Source organism: Ornithodoros turicata, chromosome 4 (genome assembly GCF_037126465.1).
Source record: "Ornithodoros turicata isolate Travis chromosome 4, ASM3712646v1, whole genome shotgun sequence".
Lineage (NCBI taxonomy): Eukaryota > Metazoa > Arthropoda > Arachnida > Ixodida > Argasidae > Ornithodoros > Ornithodoros turicata.
In genome coordinates, this window is record NC_088204.1 from 11,412,503 (window position 1) to 11,436,517 (window position 24,015).

Genomic DNA, 24,015 nt, shown 5'->3' on the forward strand with positions numbered 1-24,015 from the left:
GCGCGCGTATATATGTCGAAATTAGAAGAAACACTATATACAGTTATGGCAGTATCTTTTGTACGATAATTTTTTAAAGCTTGCATAGCAATATGAATTGTCGTGCCGTAGGCCAGCAGAAAAAACATCAGCAATCAAATACAAGAATCCGTGAGGTGCAGGTCAGTATCTTCGCATCTGAAGTACGCTGCTGAATCTCGACACTTCGGACATTTTCATTCGCTAACCTCCTGGACCGAATGAGGTTTCCCGCTTACAGGAAAAGGGGGCGCGAGAGGTCAACCGCACAAAATAAGCGACAGGGAAAAAAAATGAAAGTAGCATTGTTACGAAGTTCGTGATAAGCTACGAAACAGAACGTCCGCGCAGCGAACAATTCACACCGATCAGCCGTAACGGCGCTGACCGAGCCGGCCCTATCATCTCGTACCCTCCTCCCTCTATAAACAGGTGCTGCGAGTCACAACAAAACGGCATGCTGCGCCCCCAGACAGGTCATTACCACCAATTCGCCTCATCACCTTAGTACGCCGGTAACAAAAGATACATTTATGCCTGTGCAGTGACTACATCCTTTGGTGGATAAACGCACCGCAGAATAGAGTCCTATTGTTCTCCACGTATCCCCAGACTCAACGATGCTATACATAAGCTCGGGTGTTCTGTCTACGCGTTGCTTCGGCTGCAATTACGGTTTATGCGTTGGTTCTTATCTATAAATCGCGTGTACCGTACACCGATATCCGAGATTATAATCTGTCAAGTGGAGGAAGTAAATATGGCCGGTCGTGGCTGAAAAGAAAAGAGAAGCGGCGGCGTTGGCGTTATGCTACAACACGCCGGTCGTCAGGTTAAAAATCCCACGACAATCAAAAGGGCTTCGCTGTGGACCTGCATACATTGCGTGTGACCAGCATTATCATTTGAGTGCAGTCTAAATCCGGTGTGTAGCTAGCAGCACGTCAAGGATGACAATCAAGCACAACCACCTGACACGCACAGAGAACCTCAAATGTCGTTCTGCCACCGCAGCGATCACGGCAACAAAGCCGCACTGCGTTTAGATGATTGACTGACTAAAAAAAACGGTGTGTTCCCGTGAACGTATAAAAGAGATTTCCTTTCATGTTGCCTACATGCATGATAACAGAAGCAGACGTGGGTTGCGTGAACCTCCTACGTTCAGGTATGCCTACGCTGACGAGAACGCTTTGGGAACAAATGTATCAACGGCTACTTTGCACTAAACAAACGTTTTTACCTGCCGACAGCACTTACAGATGATATACTTTTCGGCGTACTAATCGCGCGAACAAATGCCCCGTCGAGTGAGCTGTTCGTTAGCAGACGTAGTACAAACAAGAACCAGCTAGCATCATCTGCTTACCTAACGGCTACTTTGACGCTATTGTCGTCGCTCATCCTTGCAGTCTGGTATCACTTATTTGGTGTCACATTGGTACTCCTGATTCGTCTGGAAGACAGCAATAAGTCTTGACACTAGCACTTCACTCACGCACATAATAAAAACACAAAATAAATCCTGCGCGACAAGAACGCCGAACCAATGCAGCACGCAGAGCAGTGACTTCTTTTACACGGCTTTCGTTATGGTCACGTGATACATGATGCCCGATCGCCGCGGCACAAGCGGAGCAAATATTGCAACTTTGCAACATGTTCGTGGTGCCATCTCGTGAGCGAGTCGGCAAATACGGGCGGAAATCGAAACTGAAATTTGTTTGGCATATGATAGAAGGTAAGCGTAAAAAGGTAGCGAGGGCGGTAAAAAAAAATGCGAAATCTGACCCGGCAACCTTGGTATTTTGATGCGCCAGCGAACCCGGGTGTTGCGAGGACAAATACGAACGTAAGATTTTTTTTTTTTTTTTTCAGTGATGAGAGAAGTCAGGTGCGATAGGAAGTTTTAGCGAGTCGTTTTTTTGCATGTGCGCGCTTTTTTCGGCTATTTTCCTACCCCACGTGACTCTCCAACTCCGCCTCGCGGTTCTTGATCCGGAGCGCGCTGTCTGCCGTCCTCTCCAACTCAAGATTGTTGGTTCGAGTCCGGCTAACAACACCAGCAGTTTGGTGGCAGCGTATAAAGGAGATCTCCTTTCATGTTGCCTTCAGCTGCTCAGTTCCTTTCAGCTGCGGAAGATAGGCCGTTTGCGCTTGTAAAATAACCCCCAGGTGGATAAAACTAACCCATTGATCGGCCACTGTGACGTCGCTTGTGATAATAGTTGCCTTGTGACCACGGTGTAAGATATCTTTATCTTACACCGTGCTTGTGACGTAAAGCCACGAATTATCAGTATTATTTATTTATTACATTTATTAGACTGCGACGTCTTGAGGCAGATGACCCGATGCGCGACCAGTGACGCGTGCCATGCGAAATAACTGTATTTGTTATGACCAGTTATATAATTTAATATAAGCTAATAACGAATACACTCTGGTGACGTCAATCAAAATGATTGGTTTCGCAAACGTTATATGCTAGTAAAATTGATCAATGTTGTTTAGTTGTATTGCTCCAAGAGCGCTAAGCATTCCATACAAATACTAATATAACTGCGGTCTTTATAGTAAATGAATTCGATACAGTAGTACAATATAAGGAAACGCAGTACCTGGTTGCAGTTACAGCTGTAATTGTAGTCAACACAAAACGAACGAAAGTTACAGTAGCAATGAAATAATTACAGGGTCAATAATTAGCCACAGCAAGGTCCATCGTTTCATCTGTGCCCAAGCACTAGAACAGTACAACCAATGGGGATATATCCAATACCGCCACAGGTAATTAATCTCACTGGCCATTTCCATAAATGCAAACTTTATTTATACCTTCGGAATCCAAAACATTTTTTTTTTTTATGTCGAAGATACATTTATATATGGATATGTGTAGTACACACATAAAAAAAAATTCTCTTGATCCTGCATCCATATGTAAGGAGGAACATTTTAAATTGTGCGACTACTTTTTGCCAGGAGTTTGTGACACATAAATGTGTCACGTTTTCAACAAAAGCACATCACAATACGATAGCGAATGCCAGCACAGTTCCCCCTGAAGTCGGCCCAGGACGCATACTAACCCCCCCCCCCTGTCCCCCACTCATTCCTGCTGTCCTCTCTCCATCTGTCCACATCTGTGCACCGCTCATAGCTACAGTTGCTTCGCGGCGCTAACATTGAATAAAAAATAGCCGCCGTGGTCATGGTGTTTGCAAAGCATAAAGTGCTCTCCTGTGTATACGTACTCCAATAATGTCCCAGTTACCGTGTGGGGGGAAGAGAGGGAGGAGATGTAAGGGGAAGGCGCGGTCAGCCTGCTCTAAAGTGGCTGCTCCGTGCACCCAAGGGAGGAAGAAGAAGGGAGGTTGAAAGAGGGAGGGGAGAGACCATGGTGGCACAGGAGAGGGAGTGATGTGCTAACCCCCTTGCTCTGGGATTTGAGTAGTGCAAGGTGACTACCCACCACAGAAAACATGCGAGCATCCCTCAGTGGTCTTCATTGGTCTTCATTCTCAGTGTCTTCATTGGCGACGTTACCCCATCAAGTTGCCGTGTGCTGAGGCGAAGCCACTGCGAACTGTATGCAGGTGGTTCAATTGCCCCCTTTTCACTAACATGGCAGTGAAGACAAACTGTCACATGAAACTCCCCAATCGTTATTATAAAATAAAGTTGTTGTCACATGTAACGTACGCCGCGTGTTCTCCCGCGCTGGGACCTTACAGAGATCTTGCGGCGTCCTTCCAAAATGCATGCCAAAAGTGGGAATACAGACGGAAAATTCAGCATATACGGGTGTTACACAGCGCCCTACGGAATTTCAACTTCCCCCGAAGAGGCGTTATTATTTCAAGAAGCGTTTTACGTTCATAGACATCTATCTGCGGTTATCCTCGTTCACGCATACTTGGAGTGGTGGTGGTGATGGTGATGGTGATGATGATGATGATTTATTTCCATATATAGTGGCGGCACAAGGGGCAAAAAGTTCCGCTGGAGCTTGACAACTAGATCAGCTTTGAATGTGATGTCTACGCTAGAACGAAAAACAAACAAATAAAAAGAGAACTGTCCAGCAAGTACACGTGATAGTTTTCTGGTGCATAAATTATTTGCCTGATTTCCAGCGCTGAGGCTCCGTGGACATCGGTCGTCAGGATTTTGTCAGCATTGACACTGACTTACAGCATTACTCAGCTGGTAAACACGTAAAATATAAGCACGTGTCTTGCTAGCTGCTTCTGCTCGCATGTTTGCGTTTGATGGTATACACGTAGTGCATTTGAAAGAGCTGTGTTTTAGTGATGGTCTTTTGTAGGTGGTGCATTTGCACAGCCTGATGCATGCTTGGGATGCTGACCAATTCTTGTATGATATCCTGCATACATTTTTTTGTGTACATTTATTTACGATGGGAACTATTTCGCAGATGCAGAGCAAGGTGGTGAAATGGACTAGTTCCTTTGAAAGCACTCTTGTAATGCAGACTTCTGTCGAAGCAGGTAGTTTATGAGACCATATGTGGGTCACACAAAGTGTTGTGCTGTGCATGGTGTATGCTGATCGCGGCATCGCGGAAAAACAGCGCGAAAACGCTCGACGGAGAGGAAAGACACAACGAGCGCGCGCTGACTAACCTCTCTGAAGACAGGGAAGAAAAAAGAAAAAAACTCTCACGAGTTGTCATATTTTATCAGATGTGATTTGTCATTAAGCTTGTTACCAGTACACTCTTAGGAGGTTTTCTCTGTCTCTGCCTAACTGAAGAAGTGACGAAAGTCTCGTAATTAAATTATTCGTGCTTCTAATCGGTTAATAGTCATTCTTTTTATCTAATTCGTTGTTCAAACAGGCGAGCCATCGGCTTTCGAACAACTGTTCGATGTCGCGACGAAAGCAAAGGAAAACGACGCGCGTGCGGGGGAAGGTGCTGCGACGTTACCGGATGTCACGAGTGGCGTCACAACCATAGTTGTTCGCACAACGGATGGGTGGCGCTGACGGCCAGAACATGGCGTAGATTTGAAGACCCAGACTATCGCTACACCTCTTTACATCTACCTTGTATGATACCTGCAGACGAAGACTTCTCTTGTTGCATCAAATGTGACGTCGCAAAATTCGCTTCCAGAGTCCAGACAGCAGAGGAAGGCGAGGGGCAACGAAGCCCCTATCCCCCACCCCCCTTTCCACAGAGATTGCGTTTGAATGAAATTTGCTTACCGGAGGTAAGCAAAAAGCAGAAATTTGCTTACCGGAGGTAAGGAAATTTAAAAGGTGAATCGTACCTAAAAGGTACCTCCGGTAAAAAAGTTATACCTGCGGAACTTTTGTAAGCGCAACGTTCGCTATTGTACCCTTCCGAAAGGAAACAATTCAAACCTGGAACACGCCCGTTTCTGTTTTTCACATAAATAGAAAGCGATTAAGAGAGAAACTGATGTTCTGAGGCTGGAACAACATAGAAGGGACAGATACAAACAAAGCCTCAAATTGCCTAAGAAATCAACGATGAAAGATGAAAGTCACTGAAAGGGTTAGCCAGCTGTAGGGATCGAACCACTGTGGGTTCGATCCCTACAGCTGGCTAACCTTTTCAGTGACTTTCATCTTTCATCGTAGAAAGCGATTGTCCGTCTCCTAGTTCCGAAAGCAGCAATTATATAAGCTGGTTAACACTTGTTCCGACAACAAGTCTGCGCTGCGTGCGCTATAAACTTGCGTTTCACGCGCGTTAATCACGTTGCGCAACGCTCACTACAATACAACGCCCAGAGAGAACGGCAGAAACATAGATACGCTAAAAACCAGTCCTCTGCTTTTCTTTCGGTACAAACTGGCTGTGTTGAAGTCCGTTCCTTTGCAACACTTCTCCGAGATACGTTGATGCAGCGTGCGACTCGAGGGTTACATTTAGAAAAGGCTCGCAATTATACAAAACAGAGTTTAGAAACGCAGGAAACGAAAACAGGATAATAAGAACGAACTCATTAAAGTGATAAGGACGTGGAAGTATATGGGGAGTCCATGGTTGCTTGGCGGTAAACAAAACTTTCCCTTCGCCATCGTACACTGATGTAAGCGGCAACATTAAGATGGAGTAGCCAATGCCGCCGATCCGACCAAGGCCACGAATCGCCTCGTAAGCTGAAATATCAATTCTCCCAGTCGTACCGGCCTTCAGTTTGCGTCGTTCGGCGTGCTGGGAAAATACGAGACCGTGGATTCCACCTCACCGATCAGCGACTGGCTCAATACGTGAAGGCAAATTGTAGGGAAAAGGTAAATAGATTGCTTCGTTTTTCTCTCGCATATAAAACATATCTTTTTTGTTGTTGTTTTGCGCTTGTGATAACGAGACTTTTTTTTTTTTTGCTAAATATTCTTCTGTTAGACTGCCGATGATTTCTAGCGTGGCCCACGTTCTCAGATCGTTTCCTTTTTTTTTTTTTTTGTACTCATTCTATTAGTAGTGGCTCTGTCATCTTCTCCGGATCTGGATTAGTTTACCCGTATCAGTGGTGTATATGCACACGGAGCCTGGTGGAGAGCACGTGACTTCAGCCGGTTTTTCAAATTTGGTTATTGCCTATACATTTTACCGCCGACGTTACCTGCTTTTGCGCGACATTTCCAGTACAGTACTACCAGCACTCGAATGTGGACGTATATTTCGAGGCTTTTGTGAACAACTGGACCCAAAACATTACGTCCATTAGATAAAATCCCTATATAGTCTCGAGTTTTTTTGTTGTTGTTTTTTCATATAGATCTATGGCATCAGTTCGCGTACGTGCTTTTCAACAGAAATTAAGAAGTTACTCGACAAGAATTACCAGTTAAGTTACTGTGAAAAAAATGTAAATAAGCTACTATAACGAAGTCACAGGTGATGAAAATGAACTTGAAGTTCGGAAAAGGTACTTTAGAAAAGTAACGGGGTATTTTCGAGTTATTTGTTACCTATTATACACTTTTTAGTTCTTGACCGTTCTATAATTAATTCAGGTCTTGGTCGCACAATGGGCGGTGCAAGACGTTTTATAATAGTTTTCATGTACGAAAACTATACTAATATTTGTTTGTAAGTGCTCAAACGTAAACGTGCCTTTATGTGCTTCTTTAGGGAGGCATTTGATGATTTTGATCTCGTAATAAGGTTCTTCAACGGCACACAAAGCAGGCATTTAAGTTTCACGAGTTATCCTCTGCTCGTCGCTATACGATGAACGAGGGAACGGAGCGCCAGACGCGCCGTTTACGCAGCTTGCGATGTTTGTAGACCAGAATCGTACAAAAGGAACTTGGAACTTACCCCAAGTTACTTTGAAAAAGTTAGCTAATAAAAAAACGAACGAGTTCCTCAAGAAGTTACTGGAGTTCAAAAGCAACAAGTTAAGCTAAAAGTTACCGAAAAAGGTAGCTTTGTTGCAGTAATGAGTTACCCCGAACACCGCTTTCCAACTATTATTTCATTATTACTGCATGCCCAAGGAACTCGTAGCATTACTTTGGCGGCAATCTTCTACTGAAGCATTACTTTCGCATTACCGAAAATCAGTTATTTAAACTAGGCGCTGCGTACACAGAGCTGTATACATCTCTGGAGTTACTCCACGCTCATATAGTACAGACGCATTAGGAGAAAGGAACAATCCAACAAAATAACTTTTGCTTTACGTCCTGCAAGCGTGCAGGGAAATACCTGCGTCGTCCTTTTCCTTTCTCTTTTCTTACATTGGTAAAGTGGTGTAACGAGGCAGACGAACACTTTTTCATCATATGTCAGGACGGAGTTTTCCTCCTCTATAGATCGAAAGCTACGCGCGCGTGTATTTAATTTAGCCTCGACACACTTGCTGTTGCTTCCTATTGAAATGCAATTTAGCGTGACCTAAAACGTTACAGACAAGTAATCTGGGATGAAAGAGAAGAAGGGAAAGGAAAGGAGCCTTGAATGGGCCTTGAGTGCCTTCAATCGATTCCACCTTCGTAGTGCCGGCTGTGTCGGCTCGGTCGATGTCTTCGGTTGATATTTAAAACAATAATAATATGCAGGTTTTAGCTGCGTGTGCTTCAATAAGCAATGCTTCCGCTCATTTTCACGTTGATTGGTTCAATTCAGGAAGAAGCCAAAAAGCACCACACATAAAGAAAAGGAGTAAGCTCCGTAATCCACATCGACAACGGCATGCATCCCCGTGGAATACTCTAGAGGAAGAAACAGCAAAAAAGTGCTCACTAGGAGGAAGTTCCGGAATGTCAGGACCGGTGTACTCCCCACCTAGCAGACCTATAGCAGACGACATCATCGGTCCTGTCGTCTGCTACGAAATGTCTTGCGTTGAGCGCTCGACGTCTTGCGCATCTTCCGCCGGAGTATTCTGGGGAATGTCGTTCGTGTGCATACGCGGGTAAGGACCTGCCTAACACCAGCATATCGTATCATGTGTCATGAAATAGCAACTTTTTTATTGCCGTAGCAGCGGTGCAACAACTTTCAATCCTAACGGGGCTAGAAACACCGTCAAAGGAGGCTGCATATAAGGACGTGACGGTGTCACCATTTCAACAGCGGTTGTTCCACGTCACGCCAGACGGTTCCAGACGATCACGCATGATACAAAGGAGGAAAAAGTTTTGTAAGTCCTTGATGCAACGCAGGGACGGTGACGGATGGAAAATGATACGTCCGAATGAATTATCGTAGCAAGCTGGGTCGTTTTGTAGGGAACGGCGTTGACAGCAGCTGTCCACGTAGAATATTTATTATTCTAAAGCCTCCTATGAGATATTGTTGTTTCCAGATCGAGCTGAATGCAACCTGACACAACTGTGGCAAAAATTACATTTCAATAAATAGCGTGTGTCTCATTTATATCGCCGTAAAGCCGTCACCAACGTAACATCGGTCAACCTCCATACCAAATCGTCTGCAAAACCGAAACTGGCACTAGAATGCTGCCATCTATCGAACAAGCACACCACTAGTAAGAGGACACGGATAACGGGATCGCGTCTGTTGATGCAAACGAGATTGGTATTTGTTTATCTTACGAGCGCATAGGAAACACCGAAATGCTGGCTGCAGTCGGTACTTCAGCATACACCTGGAGAATACCATCTTACGCTGCATTTTACTGCGCGTGAATTGCAAACTGTGTAATAATTATTGCGCAATTGAAGAGCTCGACAGTTGAACCCACTTGAACCTATAGCCACTTTCCGCTAACGCTAATGTTGCCAAATGATAACGTTTACTTTAGGCCGACGTCCGTCCGCCACATGCAGCGGTTCCAAACCCAGAACGCTGACAACCGTGGTCCGTTTGATCAGCTGCTGCGCTTTCGTGATACATGAGCGGCGATCCCGTGATCAAATAATTTTGAACAACAATACACTTATGCGTCTTTGAAATACGTACAGAACTCTTTCATCGTTGTGTTATTCCATCGCCACGGTGACTTCGGTATTATGTCGTCTGCTCGGAAAGGTAAAGATTGTCGTCTGCTCTCAGAAACGCGCGTATTTTTCTCCCGATGGCGAACACACGCCTATGTAGCCATCCTTGAACCATAAATACGTATGAAGCAAGCTGACGATGTGTGACTCCACGGACGAGCATACCCTGCAGGGATAGCGTCCGGTTATCACGTTGTGACGCCGTCGTAAGTGATAAAATAAAATAAACTGCGTAATAATGTAGCCACGCGTTAGTTGTGCCATTAAAAAAACTGCTACTTACTTCTGTCACTGTGAGCTCAAACATGCTTAATGACCACAAGGTGGCAACATCTGTGTAGAACTGTTTAAAAAAAAAATACTTTGTTAATATTTTTTTTTTCCTAGTCTGATGCTGATAAAACTTTCGTGTGTTGAATGACACTGTGTCGTACATATTCTGCTGTAATTGTTCCTTCTATTGTCTAAGGAAGAAGCAAAAATGCTTTTGCCTTTGTAATTTTTATGCTTTCAATGAACTTGGGTCCGTGAGCCCTTCCTTCTTAGTCGCACTCTGCAAGCTGATATATTGTTTTACTAATATGGACCTTGCTTCGTTGGCTCAGAGTTGACATAAATTTATTTTTGCACGTGACTAAAGTAAACGGGGCAACCTAAATGAAGTGGGGCTGCTTGCAGGGAAAGGTAACAGAAACGGAAACGGGGTGTTATACCAGAAATATAGCAGGTAACGGTAACAGAAACGGAAACGACAATGATTTACCGTAATAATTCGGGTACCGCAGGACCCGAATTATTGCAATTCTTCACCATATCATGTAGATAAATTTATGAAATAAACCTCAATGAAGCAAACTAAAATTGACTGAAGAACTAAAACTAAAATGAACTATCAAACTGCAGCATTACAGTAAATAGAAGAAGCATAGTTCTTATACGCTTATGGTGACCTGGAAGTTGCAAGCGTGACTAACATTCCTGGAAACCATGTTTATATTAGCTGTTCACAGAAATCACGTACCTATTTTGAATAAACGTTGTCTCTTGTATATGCATGTATCCCTGGAGTCCTCAAAATGGACTTCAGAACGTAGAGGGATTAAGTTTTGTCACGGTCTCAATGGTCTCAAAAAAAAAAAAAAAAAGAAAGAAAAGGGAAGAAAAAAGAAGAGAGGTTTAGAGGTAGTTTGCTCTACAGTGTCGAATATCTTCCTGTGCATACACAGCTTTTGCCTGCGCCCCGCAAGCCAGTTGTTGGTGAAATAACTTGACTCGGGTTTCTCTGCACAGTAACGCATACACGCGGTAATTTTAGAAGTGAGGCGCGATTTAGTCTGTGCAAATCCCCCATAAAGCTACTTTGTGCACAGCTGACGATAAGTTAATAACTAACGCTTGCAACGTTATTGTTCGTGTGTGGATTTATGTGAAAGAGGAATCTAGAAAGACAAACAGGGAGTTAATTTTTGCGCGCTTTGAAGGTACTAAAGGTCTCGAACTAAATTCGATGTCTGAGATTTCGGGAGGGTTTCAACATGACTATATGGAGCATCTGTCAAGTATATGATGTTAACGAGAACGTATCCCAAGAAAGAAAAACAGAAGAAGAAAGTGCGGATATCTCGGCTATGTGGAGACAAGACATTGAGACATGCCTCGCGTGAAACGATCAACGCGACTATACTTTCGGCGCCTTACATAACCTGAATAATCCTTGTTCTAGGAATAATAAAGAGCTTTCTGTCCATTCACACGAGCGACATTCCCTGGAATATACTCCAGCGGAACATGCGCAAAACGTACCCTTCCACTGCAACGTGACCGCTCAACGTCATGTCTTTGGCTCAGCCACGAGATATGCCGCGTAGCAGACGACAGGGCCGATGGTGTCGTCTGCTATGTGCGCGTTGGCAATATTCCGGCGCCATGAGCAGTTTCTCGCGTTTTCTGCCGATAGAATGTTCCGTGGGGATATCGCTCGTGTGAACACACGGTATGCAATGTATTCCTGCGTGAAATAGGGGTGGTTATCATAACTTGGGATGAATTCTCTCCCCGCAGAAACCATCATGGCTGCTCCAGCAGTGTCGGCGGAAACTGTGGAGGGTGTCTTCAGTATGATCACAGTCTACATCAATGATGAACTAGTCAACAAAATAGGAGGTGTTTTTGTCTTCGATGTCAAAGGTAATGCGCTTCACAGAGACAACTGCGAGAACGTTTGACGTTGTGAACAATTTTACCGACACGCAAGTCGCATCTCTTCTTGCCTTGAGAAACGCGTTTGGCGGCCAAAAGGGGCCTGTCTCATTCCATTCCAACTTGCCCACAAAAACGGGAATACCGCCGGCTCGAAACGTTTGTGGGAATCGTATACTTAAAATAATTCATGGTAGCTTATGGCCCTCAATATTGGTCCTGCGAACGTCATGAGGTGACGTCGACTTCCCTCATTCGAAGGAGTGGAGGGGTTCCTAGGGGGTGTGCAGATCTTTGCAAGGGCAGCTGTTATTTGTTACGCAACGTGTAGCAAGCAAAGAGTAGCAGCCATTTACACGGTTGACCTCTCTCAACACATATCGAGCAACGCGCCGTAGTTATATACGGCCTAGCTCACCATACCGCAGATAAAAACGTAAAAATTTATGGACTGGATTTCACCGCTCCTCTAATAACAAGAAAGTTAATTAGCGCGAGGCAATAATTGAACAGCAACAACTTTATTTCAAGATGACGAATGAGGAATTTCATTGCCAGGGGTGACACTCTAGCCAATAATTAAGCGGTTATATAATTGAAGTTTCAATTGTTCCTTCATGTGTCAATGATAACCTCAATGCATTCGCCATTTTTATGGTGCATCACATCTGCGTAGCACTCAGCATAGCACTTTGTACATTTGCCTGTCCTTCCTGAGGAAGTGTGTAATTATAATGCTAAACGAAGACTTAAATTAGAACGCTTAATTTATGCTAATGCAAAGTGTTGCAGGCTTATCAAAGCACTCGAAAACACATTATACGTACAAGCAACGTTGATAGGAAAGCTGGAAGGGTTCCTGCTGGCATCGAATTCCAACCAGCAGACCAACACAACCTCATCATTATCTCTTTCGCTACAGCTTGTAATACGTTCGTGACACGTTCCTGTTTAAATTCACAGGTGAACCGGAGTCCTGGTACGTTGACCTGAAGAATGGCAAAGGAGCCGTTGGCAAAGGCCAGCCACCGGAAGGAAAGGCCGACGTCACCTTCATTATGGACAGAGACACTTTCATCAAAATGTTTACGGGAAATTTAAACCCCACCAATGCTTTCATGGCGGGAAAGCTCGCACTCAAGGGTGACCTTCCGATGGCCATGAGACTAGATAAACTGATGGGTGAGATGCGGTCAAAACTGTGATCAGCCGTATCAGCTATGGGCCTATGCTACACCTCCGTAACGAGGAAATATATGTGATACAGTACCTACTATATATGGCAGGGACGTCAAAGGCACAAAGGGAGGGAAGAAGTATTATTTAAATGTGACCAGCATGTAATAAAGACGTACAACAGGTGCAAACGAACAAGGGCAAAAAATGTGCAACATAAATAACCTAAAAGTCAAATATGATTTGATTAGGATCAATGATGATCAATACTCATCTAGGATCACCATATCCTCACAAAGTTTTAGGAGAGTGAATCGCATTTTTTGTCGACAACATGGGACATGTGCCTCCCTCCTCACAAGCAACCACCTTTTCTCGTATCCGAGTTGACTGCAGAAGTATGAAGCTCAATAATCGCCCTGCTATTCACGGAAGATTACTTGGCTGGCATATGGGATTGTAAACTTTTATATCTGATGTTTGCAAAAATAAAATCTCTGGACAACAGTGCATGCGTAACGTGATTTAATACAGAAAATATCACAGGTCTGCTATTGGTGCAAAATGTGCTGAGGTGGTATAATTCAGGGACTACAAAATAACTGGGAACAATATGTAGTATATGCCACAAAGAAGTCAAGAAGTATACTGCTACTGCACAAGTATCAAAGTTGAGCATAGGGACATTCGGCGTGACAAGGAAAGTTATCTTATGTCGAAATACCCTCTCTCATCTCAAATATAACAGCTCTCTATCTCTATGCATTTTCTATGGAGTATATTTTTTGCTTTTTCTCGGCAGCTTAAGCAGACAGACTTTAACGTGATTGGGTTCTATGCAAAGAGGACACCAAAATGGAACGCTTTTCTCAGACCACTCTGACTATCACATGAGCATGGCGCACCCTACCAGCTCTTTCTCACTTTCTCTTTCTTCTACACTGGCCCGTGAAGACATGATAACATCTTGATCCTTTTCATCTCTCACGCCACCATTACAAGCAGAAACGTAACCACAATTAAAGTCACAAGTAGAGACAGCATTTTACTTAAGCAAAGTATCTATTTAAAAGTAGGGGAGTAGATGCAAGAATGACAATTTCAATGGTTGCTGAGCCAGGACACAGAAATGCTCGATGTGAAATTGATGTCACACAGCATTTGGTTAAAGATGCTGAAGACACCCATTTGTTTCAGAACAACAAGTCTTAGTTTGGAAACCAGGGAGACAAATGGTGATTTGGAAATGAGTCTCCTATCCTCACCCATATAGACCTCTGTCAGAAAGCAGTGTTGTTCACATAGCTTCTCTGTCCATTTAGTCTCCACAAAAAGATCCTCCATACCACTTTAGTGCTCAATCACACAAGCTGCAGTCCTTACATTATAATTAGAGCATGAAGCTTTAGGGTTTAACTCGATTCTTCCCCGAATTTGTACCCCAAATTGAAGGTTGGCTCTTTAGGGTGAAACCCAATTTTGACCTGGCAAATTACCTTCACCGAGACGTCCGTAGGGACACACTTACAGTAAACACGGTGATGCAGTTACATGACCGTTTGTACCAAACCAGTACAGTTAGTTTGAGCAACTGAGCCAGACTTCTCCCCAAACTTGGCATACTGGAAGTTCTTTCACACGACTTCGTACGAATTTAGAACACACATTTATGTACCAGATTTTTTGTCCCTCCGAATTTAGAACAAAATATTTCCCCAAAACTTCAGGCTCTAATTGAACCTCTGTATGCAATAAGGGGATAAGTTGACTTATCCCCTTTTTCACTATTTTTGCTGCAGTGACATCTACGTACCAGTATGTACCTGCCAAGGAAAATTTAGGACCATATTGCAATTTATTGGCCCGCTACAGGAGGGTAAGAAATGGGAAGTGCATGCGTGCTAATGGGACAGACAATCAGATCAGGCCCCTTTTCTCAGTTTGGGATTTTTCCACTTATCCCCTTATTGTATACAGAGGTTCAATTATAATGCAGGGCCAACTTCGCAGTACAGTCACCGTCACAAAAAACTGCCAGTGGGTGTATTCAGGGGAAATGTCAGTATTCGCTGGTTTGCAACTGAAACCTCTTGTTGCCCTTACTAAGCAGGAAGCCTTGGTTGTTGAGGGAGTCCAAGACTCCAGGAAACCTGTCAGACGAAATACCGCATTTGTTCGTGGCTATTTCCTTCATCTCTGCCACGCTGAACAGAGACTTCCGACGCATTCGGGCTTCTTCGGTAAGAACCGCGATGAAAGAGCGCGCTTGGCTCGCTCTGCTCATGCCAGAACCATGCTGGGAGCGGCCAAAGTCTACTTGGCCAAGTTCATTGGTGAGGGTGTCAGCCATGCTGTGTTTCATGATCTGGGAAAGCGGAGGGTACGTATGATTAGAGCCGTGTGTTTTGGGGCTGGGGGGACAGAAATACCATAAACGCATTTTTATTCGCGATGTATCAATTTTTGTGAAGTGCGCGTTCGGTCATGTGCGAAGTTATTCCAAGGGCCGTTTGGTTTCGCACGATGAACGTCAAGCCGTGTTCGCGAGCACCATTTTTCACGATTTTTTTTTTTTTGCGGTCGCGAAATTCGCAAAAATTTGTACGTCGCAAATAAAAATGTGTTTACAGGTATTCTGTGTGCTTAATGAAATATGCATTAGCTTAGAATCCTTTTAAATGATGGCCATAACTAGCATAACTACGGCCTCGTAGAACCGCGTTAGAAATTGCGGTTTCGTTCCTGCATGCATCACGAACGACGCAACTGCGATTGCTGCAACGAAACCGCGCTCTTGCACTCTTCATATTCTCTTCTCTCAAGCACGACAATGCGGAGCGGCCGCAGATGGGGTGCGATTCGCTCAAGCGGGCTTGAGGCAACCAATAACAGGCCGCTAACAAACGACAACGACGACGACGACGATGATGATGATGATTAAGCTTTTAGTGGCTCAAAGGCAACTTTGGCCCGCTAAGCATTGCTGCGCTTCTTGAGAAAGAGAGAAGGGGGAAGGCGTGAATTGCGATTTCGTTCTCACACGAGCCACAAACGATGCAAGGGATGAATGTCCCATTCCCTTTGTACCGCTGTCAAGGTAATGGCAATGTACCAATAATGCCAAGGTAAATCTTACCTCAACAATGTCTTGAGCATCTTGCGCTGTACAAACTTCACGCAGCTCCAACCGAGCTCGTGCCTGTACAAGTCGAATTAGCGATTCCAGCTGTCTCGTTGTAACCGGAATGCAATCACCCTGACACGTTCGTCTGAGCTCCAAGTAAAACTTGCGCAGGATTGACGAGCACTCCGTCGAAAGACTAGGGTGAACGTACCTACAAAAAACACACACAAAGACAAGCGTCACCGACAAGTAAGGATCATAAACAAAAAACACATCTTTTTGCTAATGAGGGATAAAAACCGGGCTGTTTGGTAGTTCGTGTTAAAAGATGGGGAGGCGGGGACAGGTTTGTGGGCTCGTGTTTCGGTTTTGGGTTTGTGATAAATGAAGGTCACACTACTTCCACTAGAGGTCGTGGGACTGCCAATGTCTCTTACTATAAGCGTGTGCCTTTGACAAATAATTTTTTTGTTTGGCTGCGAATGCTCTTCGTGATGGTGTCTTTTTTTTTGTGTCCCCTGCACTGCAGTTTCTTATCGCATTTAACTACAGCCTGAAGTTTTAGGGTTTAACCTGATTCTTCGCCGAATTTGCACCCCGAATTGAACGGTGCCCCTTTAGGGTGAAACCTGATTTTTTACCAGGCAAACTGCCTTCACTGAGATGTCTGCAGGAATGCACACTAACTTGTTTCGGAGCAAATGCAGTTACACCACCATTTGTACCACACCATTATACAGTTAGTTTGAGTAACTGAGCCCGATTTCTCTCCAAGTTTCGCATACTGGAGATTTTTTTCACCCGAATTTAGAGCGTTTATTTCCCTGATTTTTACCCCCCGCCCCAAATTTAGAAAAAATATTTGCCGAAAACTTCAGGCTCTACTTTTAACATACTTTCTTGCACTCACTGTCGTGCATACGCGATGTATTTCCTCAGTAACTCAGGAGGGACAGGGTCGTCAACGGGACCACGCAAACGCTCAGCAAGCGGCCTACTATCGGATACGTCGGAAGAACCATCAGACACGTCACTCCTGTTTCCCGCATGGCTGTTGGTTGTCTTGCTTGTGTTGAGCCCGCCAGAATGGAGTGCCATGATGTGTTCCGACAAACGGCGGTCCAAGTCCTTACGGAATAGAAAAAGTTTCAGAAAAAAAATGAAGGGCACGTTGTGTGCTTATCATCTTATCTTCACTTACTTTGTCGGAGCGATCCAGTAAGATGAAAACCAGGTCGAAGCGCGACAGCAAGGCGTTGTTCATTCGCAGGTTCTCCGCAACGGTACGTCCACGCTGATAGTGGCCTCCTGCTGGATTGGCTGCAGCTATGACCCCCGCCCTGGCAGGCAGTGATACCGCCAGTTCTGCCTTGGCAACGCTGATGCTCTGTTGCTCCATCGCTTCCAAAAGGGCTCCCTGAGCTCCAGCCATCTTGTCAAGCTCATCAATGCAACAGCATCCTGCAATCGAGTGCACGCTTCAAAGCGATTACTTTATATGGGGTCCACCAACGTTGACAGCCCTGTAGGTCCGTATGTAGCCGTCATGGAGAGAAGAAGAGAGCAGAGGGAAGATGGAAAATGGCCCTTCAAAGCTACCGCATTTATATGCATTTGGTGGAATGTCCGAAAATGCAAACTTGTTTGTAGAAATGTTTCGGGGAAAAAAAAATGCAGAAATGTTTCAACCAGAAGTTCACTTCTGCTTCCAATTTCTGCTTCACACTGAGTATTCATATGTCGCATGAGGTCATTAGGCATGAGGTGTCAACCTTAATGTTAGAAGAATGCAGATCGTCTCAAAATCGCAAATTCTGCAAAACATTTCCTTAGCTGCAGCTGTACTTGATTATGTGCAAGAATGTGATGTTCAGATTCGCAAACGACTCAAATTCACTGTCCGTTCAAATGACAATGTTCCAAGCCTGTACAACGCTGCACTGCAAAAAAAATCTATGACACATAATTGTACGTACAGAAAATTTAAATTTTTTCTCTATGTCCCATGTGACCTAGCTACACTGCTAGGGACAGAGGTTGTGGAAACCATGAACATTCAACAGAACTACAACACTTTTAGAATGATGGGTGTGCGAGATGTGCTGCAAGGCAGACGGGAGAAGCACGACCCAACATTCTCCTCATCCTTTCTCCACCAATCATTACAGCTTGCCAGCTGTATCAAAGGGCTTGACTGCTTAGAGCGACACATTAGCATCGAATAATGTGTAACGTAACCCACCTCGATCTGCGAGGACGAGCGCACCAGCCTCGAGCGAAGCCTCCCCTCCTGCACCGCGCCCAGCCGCCACTGTGAGACCAGCTGTGGAAGATGTGTTCCCGCACACATAGACACCACGAGGGGCCAGCCGTGCGCACGCTTGCAATAACTGCGATTTTCCCAAACCAGGGTCACCAACCAGAAGCACATGGGGATCTCCCCGAACGGGGACCCTGTCTGGGTCTTCGGCGTGACGACGTACACCGCCCACGAGCGCGAGGAGCAATCCTGCTTTCACTACCTACAAAAACCATTAAATACCATACTGTACTACTGACTGTCTATGTGCATGACCCGTTATCATCCAGCTTCACAGTGCTTCATTTGTTCTTAGGCAATGCATGTGGCCAAGACCGAGACAGTTCAGCCTCCCTCCAGAAAAATCATGGATCTGGACAATTCATTTAGGCCTGGTTTCCCCTACGACGATTAACATTTGAACCGAGATCAATGACCCCTTAACTTGAATTTAACACTTAACTCTGCTTCACTAACGGGAGTTATTGTCACTGAACCATTCATCGCGTCACCAATTACTGTTTGCAAAAAAGAATCGAGTGTTAACTTCAAGTTTTAGCCACCTTTGATCGCGGTTCAAAATTAGCCACTGTTGGTGAAACAGGGCCTTATTTGTTCATATATTTCCTGTTGGAGAACTATCAATGGCTTATAATAAAAATTTTGGCGCACTGTCTCTGTTAGAGAGGCGCGTGAGGTTTTTGGGCGTAGAATTTACTTTGTTGATCTAATTAGCTTACTTTATTTCAACTAAGTAATTAATTTAATGACAAAGTAAAATTGATGGACAAAATTAATTCATTCTAAAAACTAGGATCCATTAATAACTAATTAAAAATTAAATTAATAAAAATAACCTAATTAGGTTAACCCTACACTAAACCATAACGTGAAAATGTTACACAAAATTTTGCACTTGTCGGTCACACAAACGATCAATCAATCAAGTCAAAGAATAGATTCTATGGCAAGAAACATAATCACAGCCTTTCTGCCACTGGCTCCTCTGTTCCCTCGTCTACAGACATACAGTTGAAGCCTGTACACTTACCTCGTGTCCATAGATTGGAGGACATAGAGAATTCACCAGGAACCTGAAAAGATGCGGCTCTTCATGAATCGCTTCGACGGCATAGTAGTCTTTGGTGGTCAGTTCAGGCCCAACAGCTGTCATCGCAGCAGATGGTCCTTTTTCACCCAGGACGTTATTGGCAGAGATGAAAGCCGTCTTGGGACCTTCCACGGACGAAAAGGCACCCTCCTGTCTCAACAAGTCGACAGTGCCCACGACGGTGACGACATCACCGGGTACTGCGGAGTCAACGAGGTCACCCAAGAGCTCACAGTCTACCATGCGAGGCAAACGTCCCCCTTCACGTGTTTCTTCGAGCTCCTGACGTGCCGGAAAATGTACAGCATAAACATAACGAAAAATGACGGCATGTTCTGGTGCATAACAAGTGTGCCAAATATATATATATATATATACGGGGTGTTTGCTCTAATGCGTCCAGAAATTATATTTAAAATGAGCGATAAACGAAAAGCAAGTGGGTACTTCTCTGCTATACTTGAGTAAGAAACAGGTACTGCTTCACTAGTAGCACCTGTTTCGTAGTCAAGTATAGCTGAAAAGTAGTGCTCGTTTCTCTTTTACTGCTCGCTTTAAATAAAATTTCTGGACACGTTAGAGCAAACACCCTGTATATATACCTTTTTTTTTTCAAGTCATCACTGCAAATGAAATAACTGTGCTATGAGCGGTATACACATGTGGACAGATGGAGAGAGGACGGGGGTTAGTATGCATCCTGGGCCAACTTCAGGGGGAACTGTGCCGATATTTTTTCCGGAAAGCCTGCTGGAAAACCCAGAGAAAACCAAAAACTGGACGGCAGACGCTAAGTACACGAAGAGTGAATAGAGGCATCATATACATAGGTAGTGAGGGGTGGGTTCAAGAAGCGTGGGATGCTATCGAGATGTCAATGAACCTCAACTCGTTTGAGAATAAGGCCCGCATTGTTGAGAAAAAACGCAAGATCGAAAGTGGCAAAGAGACTGACGTTTACTAAGACACCGAACCTGTCAGGTCAAAGTTTGGTGGCTTTGGCTAAGCATTGCGTCCGCGATATAGGTAATAAAAAGCGCACGTTGTGATAGTGATGCAGAGTTTACAGAAGTATTAGCTGTTTACAGTTTCCGTTATTAGTAGCAATTTCTGTTGCACTATAAGTGCCAATATTTTCACCTCCACGAAATTTTCAAATACCACTAATTTTGGGAGATGCACCTTATATAGTCCAAAAAACATGGTACATTACTTTAATCAGAGATCAGAGATAACAAATGACCTTCAACCTGAGCAACAATTATTCATTACTTATCACGCCGGATACAGAAAAGTACTGCACAGATGTGAGGAGGCGCACAAAAAAAAAGAAAAGAAAAAAAAAAGCATGTAATAAGGAAAGAAGCTTTTACCTGCAGCCGCAGCGACTGCCAGTCAGTTAGCTTTGTTAGGGCTGACGAAGGTTTTTCCTTGAAGGAGCGAGAACGGCAGCCCCGCGTTGGACACTTTGTTGGCAGAGTGAAGTAACCGGCAGGCTGCTCTACCGCTTGTGACGTACCGCAGTGCAGACAGTCGAAACCCATCATGGCGTATTGTGGTCGAACCTGCAGATACGTGCATAGAAGTTTGACAGCAAATTAGAGAACAGAATAATAAGGCCAGTAGCGCCTACTATTTCGAAGCATTTTGTGTAAGATCTACACGACGGGTACTGGGGTGATGTACTGTACGCCATTTGAGATCATTACTTGTTGTAATCTCTCACCTCGCTAGCACGTACCACTGTACCACGAACAGCGACCAGTTCGCCACAGATGGCAGTCCGGATTTCACGGAGAGGTGTCAACTGTGCAAGGCCTGCTAGCCGTACGTCGACCTTAGGAATCTGGAGCCCGTCATTCTCAGGAGACTGGTGCATCGCAGAGTTTAATGTCTCGTAGAGTGCCAGCCCTACACGGGGTTGCACGGACAAATGAAAACTGATATATCACACCATACACGGGCTGTTTCGATCAGTACAAATGAAATGCTGCAAAAGTGGTTAATTTCACGGACTTAATAATTTGCCAAACCGTGAAGGAGCACGTTTCTGGAATATTTTGCAGGACCTTAATTTTGCGAATTCGTGTGGAAGCGGAAATCATGTGATCGGGGGTTTCATGACACTGCTGACAGAAAACAACGAAAATTAGCTGGCATCGACATGCTGGCTGGCTTATAGAGGCTTACTGTGAACTCTAATCCCATAACAATGACATATACATGCTGGTATTGTGAAAGTGGGTATCTGTAATGCCGAGTGATAGACTATGCGAATAAACTACTGATGTTGTAGTGGCTTTTCGATTATCAAATTGTTTGACAAGAACAAATTTGTGAGAATAAAGGTCGTCAAGTAAGTCAGTTTGTGTTTGTAGAGTTCATATATTGTCGCGAATTCTTCCAGTGCATATGCTTTTTCATCCCGACTACCCATATTTCGTGAAAATTAAATCCTCGCAAAACTTTCTACCTTTACAGTGGTACGCTAAGGATGAACTCAAACAGAAGCAAGTGTCTCGTTTGGGAGTACTAGATGTATACCGGCAAATACGGTATGCTTAGATGCTGTATTACGTTGCTTGGTTACGTTATTGAGGGTCTATGGTGCTCGTCATGACATTATAGCCAATATCGACGAATATGGACTTAATTTTGACGTTCAGGCACGAATTTTGAATAACGTAATTTTGATGACACTTCAGGTGAATTCAAAATTATGAAGCTTTGAAGTTGACTCTGAGGCTGCAAGCTGTTGACATATATTAAATGACGCTACTATGTTTTGGGGAGGGACTGCATTTCAAAACCAAAAAGGATATCGTACCCAAAAGACTGAGAACATCTCGTGGTTGTCTTCTGAGGTCTTCTATAATGGTAGGCCACGCCTCCTTAATGTCGTCATCTTGCCTTATTTCATCCACGTCTACTTGATAGGATGTACGAGCAACCGCTAATTCAGTGTCAGGCAGTGCAAAGTCATCCAAGTTTTTATGGAAAAACTTTTCCAACAGACGGAGTCGGTCCACAAGGCCACTTGCTGTTGCCTATATGCAAGAGGTGAAGAGAGAAGTAATGAAAACTACTCATACTGTCATACACAGGACTTGTCACGGTGACAGACTACAGTTTTTGTGACAGCAGTCGTCCTAACGAGATTGTGAACCTACTCGAACAAACCTTAAGATATGATTGCCCCGGAAAGTAGACTGACCACCCAGCGTACGGAGATGCGTTATTTCCACAAAGCAACTGATGTGGAGGAGAATCACTTGGAGGTAACGACGGTTCACGCGAAGTCCCAGGTACGGGTCCGCCACGCCTGCGGTAAGGTGGCCTACCGCGGTAACGAAGGCCTCGTCCTCTGCGATTCATTTCGACGACTTGGAAGGGAAGCAGCAAAACCTATGTCGCCGAAGCATTGTGAATTCTCGATCAACAAGAGCAACGTAACCCTAAATGCTGGCGCGGTTGGTTTAAGTGTGCTTACGGTAATTACCCCGAGACAAAAACGCACTATTCTTTCCTGCACACAGTTGTCGTTACCCAGTTGGTCGCTGAGATACTCAAAATTGCACAGGTTAAAATCTGAAAAAGACGCACCAACACATGTCTTTCTCGTTTTTCCCGCTCACTACGTAGCAGACGACACAGCGCTAACAGCGTCACCTGTAAAAAAATGTTCCGTTAACGATTAGCGACTAACGGGCATATTAACGAGTATATCAGAAATGAATAATTTCCGAAGACTTTTATCATTCTTTCTCAGGTCGTGCATCGCGTTTTGGTTTATCTTCACATCTTGATCAACGTATAACACAGCGTCTGCTGGTGGTGCAAGAGCACCCGCATCAGACTCTTTTTCCCTGAGTTGTTTGAACGAATTCATTTTCTCGCTGGGAGGCAACAACACCGGTTTGGCATGAAAGGAGTTGCAGATTGCAGACACAGTTCTTTTGACGTTTGTATTGCCAACTGGAGGATGGGACAAGCGCAATTGCCTGTCCACATCGCTCAACTTCATTGTAGGAAATATTTTGGTAAGGCAGGTGAAAATGTTGCAATTGGAAACGGTAAAGCGTGAACCAGACAAAGTAAGTAGCGGGAAAGCAGGCGAGCTGGTCCTAGTCTCAGGGTTCGATCGTTTCGCAGACAAACTAGCCCACTTCCTTGGTGAGAAAGGCAGGGAAAGGTTCGCGTCACACAAACGTCTTTCGTTTCATCGTTGATTTCTTAGGCAATTTGAGGCTTTGTTTGTATCTGTCCCCTCTATGTTGTTCCAGCCTCAGAACATCAGTTTATCTCTTGTTCATCAAAGAAGTGTCGCGCACCACAGGACGTTGCCGTTATAACAAAACCATATGATAATTCATTTTTGATTATAAAGAAGGGGGCGAGCGCGTACGCAAGCCCCCACTACCAAAAATTGCATGCTCCATCTACCCCAGTTTGGGGAAGTGGCGGGGGTCAACCAAGTCGCAGTGCAATGACAAGGTCTCGCCCCGGGGAGTCTACCTCATTGATCATAGACTTCCCAGCACCAGGTAAGTATGCTTTAACTCGGGTCCCGATGCAACCCAGATCAGCTACTGCTTAAACATAGTACGGTGGGCA

At 44.5% G+C, this 24,015-nt stretch overlaps 3 protein-coding genes and 1 non-coding gene across 11 annotated transcripts in view; 1 reads left to right on the plus strand and 3 right to left on the minus strand.

Annotated features, from left to right (window-relative positions):
- Positions 1-1,620, minus strand: part of LOC135391020 (kinesin-like protein KIF21A) — a 46,702-nt gene extending 45,082 nt beyond the window's left edge. For all 6 annotated transcript variants that reach the window (XM_064621089.1, XM_064621088.1, XM_064621092.1 and 3 more), the window contains exon 1: positions 1,388-1,620. In XM_064621089.1, the coding sequence (XP_064477159.1) occupies positions 1,388-1,422 (35 nt within the window). In that variant the 5' untranslated portion in view covers positions 1,423-1,620. The remainder of the gene's footprint in view (positions 1-1,387) is intronic.
- A 4,543-nt stretch (positions 1,621-6,163) lies between these two features.
- Positions 6,164-13,374, plus strand: LOC135391023 (hydroxysteroid dehydrogenase-like protein 2). Of its 2 annotated transcripts, none has more exons than XM_064621098.1 (3): positions 6,164-6,312; positions 11,554-11,679; positions 12,655-13,374. In XM_064621098.1, the coding sequence occupies exons 2-3, from the start codon at positions 11,562-11,564 to the stop codon at positions 12,894-12,896; spliced, it is 360 nt and encodes a 119-aa protein (XP_064477168.1). In that variant the 5' UTR covers positions 6,164-6,312; positions 11,554-11,561; the 3' UTR covers positions 12,897-13,374. The 2 variants fall into 2 exon arrangements, with proteins under 2 accessions (XP_064477168.1, XP_064477167.1); XM_064621097.1 differs by lacking the exon at positions 6,164-6,312 and adding an exon at positions 9,342-9,523.
- Positions 13,375-13,377: 3 nt separating this feature from the next.
- LOC135391022 (DNA helicase MCM8-like) lies at positions 13,378-23,030 on the minus strand. Of its 2 annotated transcripts, XM_064621096.1 has the most exons (11): positions 22,901-23,030; positions 22,582-22,806; positions 22,229-22,448; positions 21,128-21,312; positions 20,775-20,966; positions 19,342-19,683; positions 18,234-18,513; positions 17,193-17,452; positions 16,902-17,119; positions 16,004-16,202; positions 13,378-15,232 (listed from the first exon to the last, which is right to left on the minus strand). In XM_064621096.1, the coding sequence occupies exons 2-11, from the start codon at positions 22,774-22,776 to the stop codon at positions 14,927-14,929; spliced, it is 2,397 nt and encodes a 798-aa protein (XP_064477166.1). In that variant the 5' UTR covers positions 22,777-22,806; positions 22,901-23,030; the 3' UTR covers positions 13,378-14,926. The 2 variants fall into 2 exon arrangements, with proteins under 2 accessions (XP_064477166.1, XP_064477165.1); XM_064621095.1 differs by having other exon boundaries at positions 22,582-23,030.
- A 759-nt stretch (positions 23,031-23,789) lies between these two features.
- LOC135393598 (U1 spliceosomal RNA) lies at positions 23,790-23,953 on the minus strand. The gene has a single exon (XR_010422698.1). It is a non-coding gene; the product is annotated as a U1 spliceosomal RNA (small nuclear RNA).
- Between the last annotated feature and the right edge of the window lie 62 nt (positions 23,954-24,015).

Bases quoted from the DNA above. Each gene is read 5' to 3' on its own strand.
- LOC135391023 (XM_064621097.1), top strand. The intron at 11,680-12,654 runs GTAATGCGCTTC...TTAAATTCACAG, and splicing joins TTTTGTCTTCGATGTCAAAG to GTGAACCGGAGTCCTGGTAC.
- LOC135391022 (XM_064621096.1), bottom strand. From the start codon at position 22,776: ATGAATCGCAGAGGACGAGGCCTTCGTTACCGCGGTAGGCCACCTTAC. The intron at 21,313-22,228 runs GTACGATATCCT...AACCCCGTGTAG, and splicing joins AGATGTTCTCAGTCTTTTGG to GGCTGGCACTCTACGAGACA. The intron at 20,967-21,127 runs GTGAGAGATTAC...ACGTATCTGCAG, and splicing joins CAGTGGTACGTGCTAGCGAG to GTTCGACCACAATACGCCAT.